This window comes from Ostrinia furnacalis, unplaced genomic scaffold, assembly GCF_004193835.3.
Source record: "Ostrinia furnacalis isolate ACB-3 unplaced genomic scaffold, ASM419383v2 OfSCF7368, whole genome shotgun sequence".
Lineage (NCBI taxonomy): Eukaryota > Metazoa > Arthropoda > Insecta > Lepidoptera > Crambidae > Ostrinia > Ostrinia furnacalis.
In genome coordinates, this window is record NW_021137607.1 from 521,181 (window position 1) to 537,164 (window position 15,984).

At 41.7% G+C, this 15,984-nt stretch overlaps 1 protein-coding gene across 2 annotated transcripts; it reads left to right on the forward strand.

Moving 5' to 3' along the window:
* The first annotated feature begins 217 nt into the window (after positions 1–217).
* Acadvl (Acyl-CoA dehydrogenase very long chain) lies at positions 218–15,773 on the forward strand. Of its 2 annotated transcripts, none has more exons than XM_028320401.1 (10): positions 218–502; positions 3,248–3,419; positions 4,095–4,244; positions 5,433–5,620; positions 8,003–8,144; positions 10,097–10,255; positions 11,085–11,231; positions 13,372–13,488; positions 14,440–14,608; positions 14,988–15,526. In XM_028320401.1, exons 1-10 carry the CDS (start codon positions 435–437, stop codon positions 15,524–15,526), a joined length of 1,851 nt encoding a protein of 616 aa, XP_028176202.1. In that variant the 5' UTR covers positions 218–434. The 2 variants fall into 2 exon arrangements, with proteins under 2 accessions (XP_028176202.1, XP_028176201.1); XM_028320400.1 differs by having other exon boundaries at positions 235–502; positions 3,233–3,419; positions 14,988–15,773.
* Positions 15,774–15,984: the final 211 nt, after the last annotated feature.

The following is a 15,984-nucleotide window of genomic DNA, read 5'->3' on the forward strand; positions in this document are numbered from 1 at the left end:
AACCCAAGTCCCATGCCAGTCCATCTTGGTCCCATTTTGGATTGCAACTCGTCTAACTTGAAACTTGAAAATGGCACAAATCAAGTCGGCTTCGACGGTATTGCCAACATCAAAAACGAAGAAGAAAAAAAACTGCCTGTTGGACGTGATTCGAAGCCGTAAAACTATATTAAAAAAAAACAAGTGTGGTGGGGGGGGAGGTAACTTCTTTGCTGATTTTGATTTTGACGTATGCATTAAGCATTTTGGTATTTTTTCGTGTCGTGAATGGGAAGCGTGAACAATTTTAATATTATACATAAAAAATTAAACAATAAATACTATATTTTTTGAGAACAGTTTACAAAATGCAATGCTAGACGTAGAATAAACATTGAATTGTATAATAATATTTATAGTTATTGTATTGTTCGAAAGTTTTATAATCCTCGAAGATGAATAGTGGCAAACTCCTTATGTGCGCTAGCCGCTGCGTCTCTGGAAAGCTGGTGCCGTTATACAGGTGAGCCAAAGAAGCCCCCAGTCGCCAGAATTCGGGCGCCATGGCGTGGGCCCAAGTGCCCTTTCGACGCTCTCCTTGGACTTTGTACCACAACCTTCAATGTGTTTTTATCGTATTAGATTTATCAATTGGAGGAAGTATCATTATTCTTCTTGTCCCAAATTTGCATTTTAACAATTACTTACATAATAGATTTCTATTTTACATTATTTCATATCTAAATAAATGAGTTTATTTCATTCAATCTCAATTTTTTTGCATTCAAAACAATTCACACATTACATAAACAAACAAAAGACAGATAAAAATGATACTATTGCTCCAAGAAGGCAAGGCTCTTTTAAATGGCACAGGTTTAGTTTCAACAGTCATTTTTATCAGATTTGCAACACAAGCTTTGCTTAGTGCGGTATCCGCTAAATATAAGGACTTTATGTATTTGGTTTTACTGGCAATAAACATTTTATTTATTATTATTATTATTTTACTCAATTTTATCTTTGAATTGCCTAATAGGCCTCATTTTTCAACCATTGAATATCTTTTATCTCAAGAATAAAATTGACATTTCATCATATTTCTCATACAGAAATAGGCCAACTAACCTTTCCCTCTGACCCAATTTTATTCTTCAGTTAAAAGTAATTTGATGATTGATATAATAGCCTTTATAAAAACAAAAAAAATAACACCAACATCAGAGGATTACTGCAAACGCATCGGCGTATGCATAATCCGGTGCGGGTTGATGTGGCACGGAGGTGTGTTGTGCAGGGTGGAAAAAATCATGATTTTTTATTTAAATTAAAGAAATCATTTTTTATTTTTATTGATTTATTAGATTTTGCAATCATTGCCTTAGTTTTTCTTGCGGAAAACATGCTTATTTAGGCACAACTGAGGTATAGTGGTCAACCGAGGTTAGGTATTTATTTATTTATTTATTTATATTAGGGAAACAAACAATTTTCATATACAGACAAATAATCACACAAAAAATAGGACAGAAATCAGCAAAGTTTCCACAGTTAAAATTAATACAGATTGCAGACTAAAAATTAATTGAATAGTAATAAATTATACATTAATTTCTAAATGTCAAATAAATACAATGTCAATTTTATAAAATGTCAAACAGTTATATAGTGATAGCTATGTCATATTTTTACTGAAACAAAAAAAAAACATTCGTCAAAAACAGCTCGTCCTAAGTGGTGGCCGTTGTCATTATAAAAAACACGAATATCTTATTACAAGTATCAATTTTAATTTTTTCAAAAATTGGCCAAGTGTGTGTCGTGCCACGCGCAGTGTAAGGTTCCGTAGTTGTCCGTCGTTAACACAATTTATTTCAGTAGCAAGCAATTACTTCATCTAAAGTCACTTTTAATATTTTCTTCTAAGGAATTTAATTTTTACATAATACATGATTTAAATGACTGTTACTCTTAAACTAACTGATGTATCTTAACCGTCATAGTTTTCATGAAAATCGGTATTATTACGAATTTTTCCAGATTTTACAAGCTAACAGTTTAGTTTTTAGAGGGGGTGGGGGGGGGACGCCCTACTCGAACAAAAATTGGCACTTTAATAATTTGCAAACTTATCCCTAAATCGAAAAATAGTCTTACTAATCCATTTTAAAAGACCTATCCAACGATATCCCACACGATGGGGTAGAAGATGAAAAAAAAACATCCCCACTTTACATGACTATAGGAGCTACCCTAAAGATTTTTTTTTTTTCAAAATTTTATTTTACCGTTTTGTCGGCGTGATTAATATACATACCTCAACAAAATTACAGCTCGAGTGCCAATAGTTTCCAAGCAAAACCTCGGACAGACAGACAGACATATCGAAACTATAAGGGTTCCTTGTCAGGACTACGGAACCCTAAAAATCTTTATGGAAAAATTTTTTTTTACTGGTTTTTTTAAACGGCTATTTCATACTTGAACACCTAATATTAACATTGTTTTCGAACATTATAGTCGATTAATATGCACTCCCGGCGTTACATTAATTCCATTTTCAACCGACTTCAAAAAAGGAGGAGGTTCTCAATTCGACCCGTATGTTTTTTTTTTTTCTATGTTTGTTACGCGATAACTCCGCCAATTATGAACCGATTTGAACAAATCTTTTTTCGGCGTATAGGTAATACCTCAAGGGTGGTCCCATTTAAATTTAATAATAGAAAAAACAACCCCCAAGGGTGGAAAATTGGGGATGAACTTTTTTATACGCAATATCTCCGCCGATTATAAACCAATTTGAACGATTATTTTTTTGTTGAATAGGTATTATCAAAAGGGTGGTTTCATGCGAATTTGAAGAAAATATTTCACCCCCAAGGGTGGAAAATTGGGGATGAACTTTTTTATACGCAATATTTAGTTTTTTTTGTGTTCACGCATTTGAAGTCGGTTTTATTTTTTTAAAAAGTTAATTATCGGATATTGATTTAAATCAGTGATTTTATTTTCCTTTTCTACTGCTACTTGGCAATCTGTTTCCGCGAAACAATAATCCAATTATCTGTCTGATTCCAATCCGGTTCTTGAGGCGTTCAGTAAGAGACTAGTCCAGTGAGTCATCTCTTATTCTTTCACTGCGAATCTTTTCGCTAGGTTTTGAATGCTATGTCTCTTCAGTCTGGAATTTTTTTTTTTAATTTTATTTAAAAAAATCATGCAATAAAAATCGTGATTGAAATGATGCAAGCCTGGTGTTGTGCAGCGCGCGCGGGCGGGCGTCGCAGGCGGCGCGCGAGAGCACGTCGTTCACGCTGAACCTGTTCCGCGGCCGCTTCGAGCCCGCGCAGGTGTTCCCCTACCCCGAGCCGCTGTCCGACGACCAGCGCCAGACGCTGCAGGAGCTCGTGCCGCCCGTCGAGAAGTTCTTCCAGGAGGTAATGCTGTGCCAAGCTTCATGAATTTGGTTATTACCTATTTTACTTTTTTATCTGATTATGAAGTCGATTGCAGATATAAAATAGAAAAAAAAACTATACTTACGAGCAGAAGTATGGAATCATCGGTCTTAAGAAGTGAATGACTATGTATTATTATGTATCTATGGTATCAATTTAAAGTTTATAATATCACCTTTAAAATGGTGCCATTTTTATTGATCTTCTATTAGTCATTTAGTTCTTATGATCGCTCGGAATAAATAGGGTGATTCCATATTTTTGCTCGCGAGTGTATTTTACTGAGTTGGACTGGCACACCGATGGTTCCGTACGACTTGTAGTTATGTAAATAAGAATGTCAATGGAGCCCTTTTATATGCACTGTTAACTCATTCTCGTGACATGTTTTTGCGGCTTAAACGGCCGCTTCGCTCTGAATCGCTTTCCATTGTGCCTTTAGGGTTCTGTTTTTTTCTCATGAGACAGGGGGTGTTCCTTAGAGAATGTTGTGATAGTCTCACTATGTTTAGCCTGTTTGGCATACAATAATATTGTTTAATTGATAGGAATAAATAAATTAATAATTTAGCAATGTCAAGCTAACGGTATTCAAAATCATGATAAATGGTGATACAAGAACAGCAGGAGCATAATATATCGGGTGTCCGGCAGGTGAACGACCCCGCCAAGAATGACGCGGACTCGCAGATCGAGGAGCACACGCTGGCCGGGCTGTGGGAGCTGGGCGCCTTCGGGCTGCAGGTGCCGGGCGAGCTGGGCGGGCTGGGGCTCAACAACACGCAGTACGCGCGCCTCGTCGAGGTGCGTGCTTTCCTATTCTCACCCTTCACTCGATCTTGCCAACGGTGGCGTAACTGCAGAGTGGCCCCCCGAGCTGAGGGGGGGGGCAAGAAAAGGCTTATTCCACTATTCCCCATTGACAATCCCCGTCAATGGGGAATAGTGAACTTTTTGTTCAGTAATCCCCGTTAACGCCAATTGGAGCTTATAGTGGGGAATAATGAACTAACAAGTTTATTAATCCCCGTTACATTAGGATTTTATTTTTAACGTAATGGGGATTAATGAACTTTTTAAAGTTCATTATTCCCCATTATAAGTTTTATAAGTTCCGATTGGCGTTAACAGGGAATAGTGGAATAAGCCCAAGAAAAATATTTTTTTTTTTACAAAGTTAGATTTAACTGAAATGCACACATAAAATTTGCTTGCCAGGATTAGAGAATTAATACTGAACTTGATCTAGTATGTATTAGTACATTTCATAGTAATATTCTTTTTTTTTTTGTAAATTTTAAACTTTGGCTTTGCATAATTTACTTAATTTAAACAGGTTTTAACGCGATACGCGAATAGGTAATACTATATTAGCTGTATTGGCCTGACGTTTCGACCGGGTTGCACGGGCCGTGGTCACATTCACAGGCTGACCGGAGCGTCAAGTTAGCGATCCGTAAGGTGGATTAATCATCTAATTCTACCCTCATGTTATCATTTCTTCTCCAATTACCGTCACACACTACATTAATCGTATACTTATTCTGTGAGACCGTCGGCGCGATCGAATTCCGAAGTCGAACGATTCCATTACCTGTTTAAATTTATAACATTTTGTAATAATCTCTCAACGTCATATTGATGTTCTTGTTTTTTTTTGCAACCGCTCGCACACCAAGAATGAGTGATGACGGTAGGTAAATATTTTTCCTCCAAACGCTATTCGAAGTGCGTGTACAGCTCGACCAGACCAGAGTAAATACAAATGAGTAGGTCATCTTCATAGAAACGCACGGGCGCGGTTTGTATGTGAGCGCGCCAATACGTATGCGGCGCGCACGCACACACTGTCAAAATTTAGCGTGGATTAGCGGGGAGCCAGTCGTGGTTGCGCTACTCATTTGTATTTACTCTGACCACACGAGCCGGCCCGGACGCACGGGCGGGTCGGGCCGCGTGGTCGAGCGACGGCGCTGACGGTGGTCGTGGCAGGTGGTGGGCGCGCACGACCTGGGCGTGGGCATCACGCTGGGCGCGCACCAGTCCATCGGCTTCAAGGGCATCCTGCTGTTCGGCTCGCCCGAGCAGAAGCAGCGCTACCTGCCGCGTGTCACGGGCGGCGAGTACGCCGCCTTCTGCCTCACCGAGCCCTCCTCGGGCTCCGACGCCGGCTCCATCAAGTGAGTGCCCATACCCACGCGACACCAAACACAAACAACGACTCGGCGAGTCATTCGAGCGAGCGCGCAGACCTCTTTATAAAAAAAAACATTTTTTTATAAAGAGTTAAATAAATTACGCTTAAGATGCTTCTATGTACTAGCAAAGAATATAAATTCTTATATTATCTTCTAGTGTGGAAATACTCAGATCGATAGAGTTGGCGAACATTGTGATTTTATAGCACAGACTAGCTTTTGCCCGCGGCTTCACCCGCGTGAAATTTAGTGTCACAGATCGGCATAAATTATAGCCTATATGTTAATCTGGGTTACAAACAATAATACTGTAAAGTTTCAACAAAATCCGTTCAGTAGTTTTTGCGTGAAAGAATAACAAACATCCAGTTATCCAAACTTTCGCATTTATAATATTAATTTAGTTTGAGATACAATTCTTAACGCTGAAGATTAAATACAGTCATAGATTTGTATTTTCACAACCGACTTCAAAAAAAGGAGGAGGTTCTCAATTCGACCCGTATGTTTTTTTTTTTCTATGTTTGTTACGCGATAACTCCACCAATTATGAACCGATTTGAACAAATCTTTTTTCGGCGTATAGGTAATACCTCAAGGGTGGTCCCATTTAAATTTAGTAATAAAAAAAACAACCCCCTAGGGTGGAAAATTGGGGATGAACTTTTTTATACGCAATATCTCCGCCGATTATAAATCAATTTGAACGATTATTTTTTTGTTGAATAGGTATTATCAAAAGGGTGGTTTCATGCGAATTTGAAGAAAATATTTTACCCCCAAGGGTGGGAAATTGGGGATGAACTTTTTTATACGCAATATCTACGCCGATTATGAACCAATTTGAACGATTATTTTTTTGTTGAATAGGTATTATTTGTGTTCACGCATTTGAAGTCGGTTTTATTTTTTTTTAAAAGTTATATTTAGTTAAGCAGGGTTATTTGTAGAACACCAGCAACTTATACTGTAAAAAAAAAATATTAATAAAATTTCCCGCTCGTGTCTACGCGCATCACCGAGTTCGGCGTCAATCGGCGAGCGCGAGGGTCACGTCGTATTTTCGTATATGAATAATAAAACATAAGAGTTACAAAACATTACGACGTACAAGGCAATAAATACCATGAAAAATCATTTTAGTTTAACGTATTATGTTAAAACTCGCAGAACAATGGTTGTCGTATGTGATGTTGTATAGTTATCGAGCGGTGCGATGTTGCGGGTGTTTTACAATGACCCTGCATAAAGCCTGGTCCGTGAGCACGTAGAATTTTGTCTAATGACCCCAAGCTACCCATCCTTATCGTTCGCGCGCAAATATGTTGCTGTCGCGCTCGCACACTCACTGCGGGCGCCAGTCGCACAGTCGCGTCAGCAATTGGCTCCGTGCACGATTACAGCGCCAACTAGCGTCCACAACTTTGTGGGCTCTGTCACATTGACATTTAGGTCGTATATTTGTGAAAAAATATCGAAATGAAAAAATAACAAATATTTTCAACTAATAAATTGTTGTGATACCACGATTTGGGTGGAAAAAAGGTTTTGAAATCATTTTGGTCATTCAAATCAAATGAGGTAAGTCCAAAAAGTGTGTTTAATTTTGATTGTGTCAGGGTTTGTTTACTTCATTTATAGTTGTAGTTTTACAGTAAAACAAAAAGAAAAAGCTACTTTAACGGTTTCATTATATAACAGTAAATATATTTAAATGTTTCTGTATCGCTAGTAATAAATTAAATATCGTTTTCAGATCGAAATGAGTATCGTTTTGAAGACCGGGTTTGTGAGAGTTACAATATCAAATTCCAACCACAAACCGTATTTAAAGGAAAGTTGTTGGTATTGGCTGGACAAGTCCGAGATGTAGAAGAATTAAGAACAAAACAAGGGCAGAGTTCAATAATTCACGCTCTCATCATAAGGCAAACATCTGTGCACAACAACTACTGTAACTCATTTTTGTACTACCACGTTGTATAGTTTAGTTATTTCCAAATTGTAAACTGCTATTAAAACAGCCCTATCGAAATACAGTCCACTCTTTTATTTAAGTTCCCAGTAGGACCCTTTTCATGCGATTAATTAATGATATTAAAATGTATTATGTAGAATCGCTTTGCCATTGACAGATACATCTGATGACAGAGCTAACATTATTTCTACTTTTGACCACCATGAGCGCTGCGATAGATTATGTCCCCCCCACCTAGTACTTCGCACCCAGCGAATATAATTACGCGCGAGCGATAAGGATGGGTAGCTAGGGGTCATTGGACAAAATTCTACGTGCTCACGGACCAGGCTTTAGACAAGTAGGCCCGCCACCTGTGCGGCCGGCTGAGCGAGTGTTGTGCGCAGGACGCGCGCCGTGCTGGCGCCGGACGGCGAGCACTTCATACTCAACGGCTCCAAGATCTGGATCAGCAACGGCGGCATCGCCGAGATCATGACCGTCTTCGCGCAGACGCCCATCGAGAAGGACGGCAAGACCGTCGACAAGGTGAGCCTAGTCCCGATACAAACAAACACGTTCATGAATGTTTGTAATGTGCGGGAATCGAACCCGCGAACTCTGGCGTAGTGGTCCGTTACGAACCTTTACACTGAACGGCCGTCAATATTATAACCCGCTCGACGGACGGGCGCAGTTAACCATTGGCAATGAGGGCTATCGTTTTTATACTTAACAGTTGGCACCCCTGGCGATTGACAGGACCTTACTCTACAGTGAAGCCATCTTGATGAGTGCAAATGCGATAGTCCTCCTACTAGTAGGGAATTTAGTGCAATGATTTGTGTGGAGACCCCTCCACTTTGGTATAGAAGGCTCATTTTTGCAACAGTGGTTCTTTGGGTGCTCCTGAGTGGATTTCCGTCGGTAGACATCGGGAGCCCCCCCTGTGGTAGCAGGGGGAGGGGGGGCAAGTTTCCTTCCGCCGCGCTTCACTTTAAGGCCCATATCTTCAAAACTATGGGTATTAGGGCAAGTATGGTATCATTTTCGGATAATTAAAGGATGGCGAATTTATTTCTAGAACAAACTTTTTGCCTTTTCATACAAAAAATTCGAAATATTGAGTAAAATTCACAAAAACCAAAAAGTATTTTTTTAAATAAACGTCGTTTACTTTTAAACCACTGAAGATAATCTAATAAAAAAAATATGACCTGAAAGCTACATTTATCAGGATCATAAAAATATAACATTGTATGGTACTTTTTTCGCAAAAGTCTTCCCTTTACCCGACTGGTTGGGGGTGGACCAGAGTCGATAGCAAGATGGAGCCTACATGGACCGGTTTGTCCGTAGCTGCCGAGGCTTGCCTGGAAATGGTGAGATATAAGTGCAAGAAGTAGTGCAGAAGCTGGTACTGTCTGAAAAAAAAAACAACTAAAACGGTCACAGCCGTAACCTTTGTGCTAAAAATATCTCCCGTACTATGATTGTGAAACCTAATTTCCCTACACTTACCTTTCCGTTAAATCACTGGTACAATAGTATGTAGAAATAAAAGTGCTAATTAAAATAATAATAATCATTAAGACGTTTAGACAAATTAAAGTTCTTTATTTAGTGCTTTCTTCTTATGATATTTTCAATATTTAAATGTATTTAAGATATTTTCAACCTTATGTCTCACACATAGAGTTCAAAATCAATTGACGAAAAAATACAAATCATGGTAGATTGATGTGCCAGCAATTCTAAATAAATTCTAAAATAATAATTCATGCTTGTTTATGAACCAAATAGTATGAATTCATGGATAAAATAAATATTTTTTTCCGATGCGCAATAAAATTCGCCCGCTGTGTCCTGAAGAAAAAATTTTTTTCACCTACTTTTTGCGAAAAAAGTACCATACAATGCTATATTTTTATAATCCATCCTGATAAATGTAACTTTCAGGTCATATTTTTTTTATTAGATTAACTCCAGTGGTTTAAAAGTAAACGACGTTTATTTAAAAAAATACTTTTTGGTTTTTGTGAATTTTACTCAATATTTCTAATTTTTTGTATGAAAAGGCAAAAAGTTTGTTCTAGAAATGAATTCGCCATCTTTTAATTATCCGAAAATGATACCACACTTGCCCTAATACCCATAGTTTTGAAGATATGGGCCTTGAAGTGAAGCGCGGCGGAAGGAAACTTGCCCCCCCTCCCCCTGCTATCACAGGGGGGGCTCCCGATGTCTACCGACGGAAATCCACTCAGGAGCACCCAAAGAACCACTGTTGCAAAAATGAGCCTTCTATACCAAAGTGGAGGGGTTCTTGCACTAAATTCCCTACTATACCACTTTCGCGCTCACCAGTTGGCGCCACTGTCTTCGCTACTAGCAAGTGACAGGACCTTACTCTACAGTGGCGCTAACTGGTGAGCGCTAAAACGATAGCCCTCATTGATTGATGTGGTCGGGTGCACTGTGACTCACTGGGTGTGCCGCAGGTGACGGCGTTCATCGTGGAGCGCGGCTTCGGCGGCGTGTCGTCGGGCCCGCCCGAGAACAAGATGGGCATCAAGTGCTCCAACACGGCCGAGGTGTACTTCGAGGACGTCAAGGTGCCCAAGCGCTGCGTGCTGGGCGGCCTCGGCAACGGGTTCAAGGTACGATCCGCTTTCGCGTTCTTTTGATTCGGTTTTCGGTGACATACGTTTGTCATTTCTTGCCGTACCGGGGCCCCGATTGCGCTAATTTGTAATTTGATTCAATCGCGTTTCATTTCCCTCCAGTTGCGCGCCATTCACATTCCAGTTGATGTTCAATTCGGTATTACGGTAAAGTTAACGCGCTAACAAAGACGAAACAACAGATTTATGCACTTTCCATTAAAAGTCCGAACACCTTATTTTTAAAAGTAAAATTACTAAAGCAGCAAATGTTCGTGAAGCGTTTGACTTGAGTTTGGAAAAAAAATATCTTTCTTTTACTCAAAGGCTCTGTTGCAGTGCGTTTACGTTAAAGCTTCGTTAGAACTAGCCTTCAAAACGAGCAGATGTTCGTTTGTCGTCCAGTCGCGTTGTAGTTGAAAATTTTTAGCGCAATAGGGGCCCTGAGCCCCGATTACGGTAATTTTTAACGTCTCCAATCCAGACGCGCTTCATCGATTCTGCGATACGATTGGTCAAAACAGCTGACGTACGCTGTTTTTTTTTTGTGTTTTGACCAATCGTATCGCAGAATCGATGAAGCGCGTCTGGATTGGAGACGTCAGAAAGAAAGAAAGAAAGATACATTTATTACAATGGACATCACACAAATACAGGCAATTACATAGACATGTAATGTTAAAAATTACCGTAATCGGGGCTCTGAGCAACGATAACGCACCGAACGGACGATGCGATGACGACATTTCGAACGCGGAAGACCATTTCACCGCGACGGCACAGTCGACGTCTGGCGTCCTTTCGTGTCTCACGCTCCCGTCCGCAGGTGGCGATGAACATCCTGAACAACGGGCGCTTCGGCATGGCGGCGGCGCTGTCCGGCACGCAGCGCGCCGCCATCGCGCGCGCCGCCGAGCACGCCGCCACGCGCACGCAGTTCGGCAAGCGCCTCATCGAGTTCGGCACCGTGCAGGTACCGACTCTCACTGAGCCGAGGTTTACGAGCGACCGATGAATCTTTACTAGAGATGGGTTATACTAGGTAAATTTGATACTAGGTGCACCTATTCTTAGTATTTATTAATACTCGATCCAAATACCTATTCCACCTAGTACGTAGTAATTTAGCATACTTGATGTACGTAGTAATATTATTACGTGGATATTATGTGGTACGTAGTAATGTTATTACGTGGTCCGCACTAGTCGCGTCGAGTATGACTTTAAAATACAATTTTCTTCGAAAATATACAACCGTAGTATGAATAATGCAATTTGAAATTAAATAATAATGTTTTTGCTGGCTGTTGATTGATTGATATCCTCCCTTCATACTTCAACAGGCTTAGTTGGCGTATTTAAAAAATATCAATTTCATAAAAATATAAATGGTTTGACTATGTTTGTGTGCGTTTGCTTCGTCGCGCTCAAATTTGTTTGGTCAGACAGAGACGGAGTGAATCTCTACATTCGCACATAAGCTTAGAGAGAAATACTCGGTGCGCGTAATACACGACTACGGATTACGCAATAATAACCTCTATTACATTGACGGTAGGGTCGGAAATCGTGTAATTCATAAAATACTAGGTGGATCAAGTATTTTAAAAATTGGAATAGGTGCCGCCTAGTACTGTAAAATACCTAGTGTGTGGATCTGTTCTAGTAAATACGTCTCATCTCTAATCTTTACCTCCCGCTCACCCGTACACGCTTCTTTCTCTTGATGCGCCCGATCGACCTCTCCTGCGCACGCTTCCCTCTAATCCGTATCTGTCCTTTTAGGGTTTCCAAGCTACCTTAATCCCTCTGTCGAAGAACGATCGCATTGGACTCTGAAAATCCTCCACCTGTGATATGATGTAATGCAGAGCTCCTGCACTACGAACCATGGAAAGAGATCAACGTAACGCTGAGCGACGAGAATGTGGTGAATTATATTTTCAACTTGCAATATGCATTATTGATATAGGGTATGTTAGAATATGCATTAAATTGCGAGTACTGCTCTTCATAGGCTCTCACTGTTGAAAAAATTGTTCCGTTGTGTAGGTACTGCCAGTATACTGCCGCAGTACCCTAGGAGAATATATGATATCATAAGTAGTATGATTATAGCAATCAAAATCAAAAAATCTAAAATATTTATTCAGTTTAGACCACAAGTGGCACTTATGAACGTCAAAATGTAAATAATAAAAAAAGAAAAGGTAGCCCTTATGGGGCACTTTACATGTCTCCTTATCTTATGGGCCCTACCAGCGCTTCGAGACAAACATATGGCAAGTGCTGAGAAGAACTGGTGGTCTCAGTAGATATTTGATCACGAGATCAAAAAACATAACCATTCAATTAAAAATGAACTCTGTGCTAGTGTTTTTTTCATTTCAATTGAATTTTAAAAACGACACTTTCAAATAATATTTCTAGTTGAAGGCGACAGCACATACTGTAAATTTTTATTGCAAATAGCCCCTATTGCGGTGAATTAAAGCGCCATCCAGTCTTTATCTTTACGTCATCGTCCGTACATGGCAAATTATTTGATTTGAAAACACTGTCGAAAAATGTGGTTGACAATGTAATGGACTGCGTTCCGTATAAGTACAGTAAACCAGTAATCTACTATATAAAAATAAGTCGGGTTTTCCTCCCTGACGCTATAACTCCAGAACGCAAGAACCTCGGGCTCCGTGAGGTTTATTTATAGCAAACAAAATTTAGGAAAATTTAACAAACGAAATTCCACGCGAGCGAAGCCGCGGGCGGAAAGCTAGTAGCAAACTAAAAAGGAACAGCTTCACACAATATACTGGATTGACGTCATACCTTACAGTGGTCACAGAGCATAACGAAACATACCCTATAAATAACTTTATAACTGCTCCAACAGATATTGTTTTGTCTCTTGACTATGGAAAATTTTTCAACAACAAAAATAAAACCGTTCTTGAGTTTTAGCGAGAATCGAGACTAAAGAAGAGCGATTGATGTTTATACTACAAAGATATTTAGAAGATTTAGATTTACAGATAAAAGAAATGTAATTTATTCGGCGTGCAATTGAAACTTTTAAAACGATTTACCTTTATGTTGCCGTTTATGATGTGCAGGAAAAACTGGCGCGTATGGCGATGCTGCAGTACGTGACCGAGTCCATGGCCTACATGGTGTCGGGCAACATGGACACGGGCGCGCAGGACTACCACCTCGAGGCCGCCATCTCCAAGGTCACGAGCGTCATAAAACTCATTTATTTTTGCAAATAGGCTTTTAAAAAGCACTTTTACATGCTTTCGTCCGCGATGATTTCCACATCGACCGGTCGGCAGCGGCCGGCATTCAGCGCCTTCCCGCTGACTATACGAGGTCGTCGTCTCATTTTAACGATTGATATTTCCATCCACGAAGACGCGCCCCACCAATTTTTGGTCGAGGGAAGCGCGGGCTGGCTAATTTAGCGCGTACCGATAACACTCAAACATCAGCGGAAGAATGGTGAGGCGCGTCTTCGTGGATGGCTAATCAATTTCGAAGTTATCAAGTGAGAACATAACTCGTCAACCGTTTAAGGCATATTCTATCTATTTATTCGTTGCACATGTATTGTGCGTTTTCTTTTCCTGTTTTTTGTCAATTACCAATTTACTTCAAATTAAATCAATTACCATCGAGCGAATAGGTATACCAAAACGACTTCTGGGGGCGAAGTGTGAGTTTACTTAAACGCATTCGACGTCGACTGCGTAAAAAAGTGACATTAAACGTATGACGGTCGACGGATCGTACAGCGCCCCTGGCGGAAACTTTCAAGAAGTAAAATCTTCATATATTAGCCGCCTTCATTTATCGTCGGCCGTTTGGTGTAGTGGTTCAGAACGGACTACTATGCCGAGAGGTCCCGGGTTCGATTCCCGGCCGGGCAGAAATTGAAATGATGAATTTTAATTTCTGTGACGGGTCTGGGTGCGACTATGTATAATATTTATGTATTTAAAAAAAAAAAAAGTATAAGTAGTATATCCGTTAAGCTAGCACCCATAACACAAGCATTAAGTTGCTTACTTTGGGGCTAGCTGGCGCTGTGTGAAATTGTCCAAAGATTATTTATTTATTTATTTATTAGACGTCAGATGTAAACTCACAGCTCCACCCTCCGAACGGCCTCGTTATCTGCGCAGGTGTTCGCGTCGGACGCGGGCTGGGCGGTGGTGGACGAGGCCATCCAGGTGCTGGGCGGCATGGGCTACATGAAGGCCACGGGGCTGGAGCGCGTGCTGCGCGACCTGCGCATCTTCCGCATCTTCGAGGGCACCAACGACATCCTGCGGCTGTTCGTCGCGCTCACGGGTACGCCGCTTTTCGTATTCGCGCGTTGATTTTGTTTCGATTTCGTTTTATGCGTGTTCGATCGTCGCCTCCGCGGCGTTCGCCTGTTACCCGTTTTGAAGTATGGTTCGATCGGATGACAGTGATTAAACGTCAAATAACAAACCGCTGAGTCGTGATCCTATCGAGTAAACGTTCTATCGAAACGACACGTGAATACGGATTTTAGGACTGTTTTTCGATAGGACGCCTAAACGTCAACGACATTTCAATATTTCAGTCATTTTTAAAGATATCAAAAAAGTAAAAATATATTTTTTTGTAGTTTTTTTTGGCATCTTCAACGAAAATCGTGCGCCAGGTCCATTGTTAATGATGAATTAACGGGATCGCGTTGCAGGCATCCAGTTCGCGGGCTCGCACCTGCAGGAGCTGCAGCGCGCCTTCAAGAACCCCGCGGCGAACCTCGGGCTCATCTTCAGCGAGGCCGGCCGCCGCGCCTCCGCCGCCGTGGGGCTGGCGCGCGCGCCCGACGTCGGCGCGCACGTGGCCGAGCCGCTGCGCGCGCACGCCGCCGAGCTGGCGCGCCTCGTGGCCGAGAGCGGCCGCGTGGTCGAGGCCGTGCTCGTGGCGCACGGCCGCGGCGTCGTGGACCGCCAGTTCCAGCTCAACCGCCTCGCCGCCGCCGCCATCGACGCCTACAGCGCCGCCGTGGTGCTGTCCCGCGCGTCGCGCGCGCACCGCCTGGCTCTGCCGTCGGCGGCGCACGAGGCGCGGCTGGCGGCGGCGTGGGCCGAGGAGGCGGCGGCGCGCATCCCGGCGCTGCTGGCGGCGGCGCGCGCGCCCAAGGACCTGCGCCGCTACGACCTGCTGGCGCGCATCGGCGCCGACGTGGCGGCCGCCGGCGGACAGCCCGTGCCCAACCCGCTCAACCTGTGACACCCGCCGCCTCCGCCGTGTACATACTAGACTAATTGATGAGATCTATATTTATTATTTACGCTGATAGAATATTTTTATAGCACACCTCGTCTTTTTATTTGGAGTGGTGCAGGATGGAATCTGATTCTCTAGCGCGGTATGACGATGAGTACCGCGTGCGGTGTGGACGCTCCCTGCCTGCCTCTGTCGGTTAACTCGTAGACTCACAGTTAGCGACTGCCAAGGAAAAAAATCAGCTTTTATGGTACAACGTAAGTAGAATTACAGCCCAATGAATATACAGCAAAGGCCACCGTAAAACTTAGGCTTACGTTATACCATAAAAGCTGATTTTTATGTATAGTATTTGGGCAATGATTATTTCCTCATAAGCCAGATAGTTTTGACAGTCCCAACTCCTTGCCAGGCAATCTTTTGAGGGTAGCTGCCAAAGCCACAATGACCCAAACTTCATG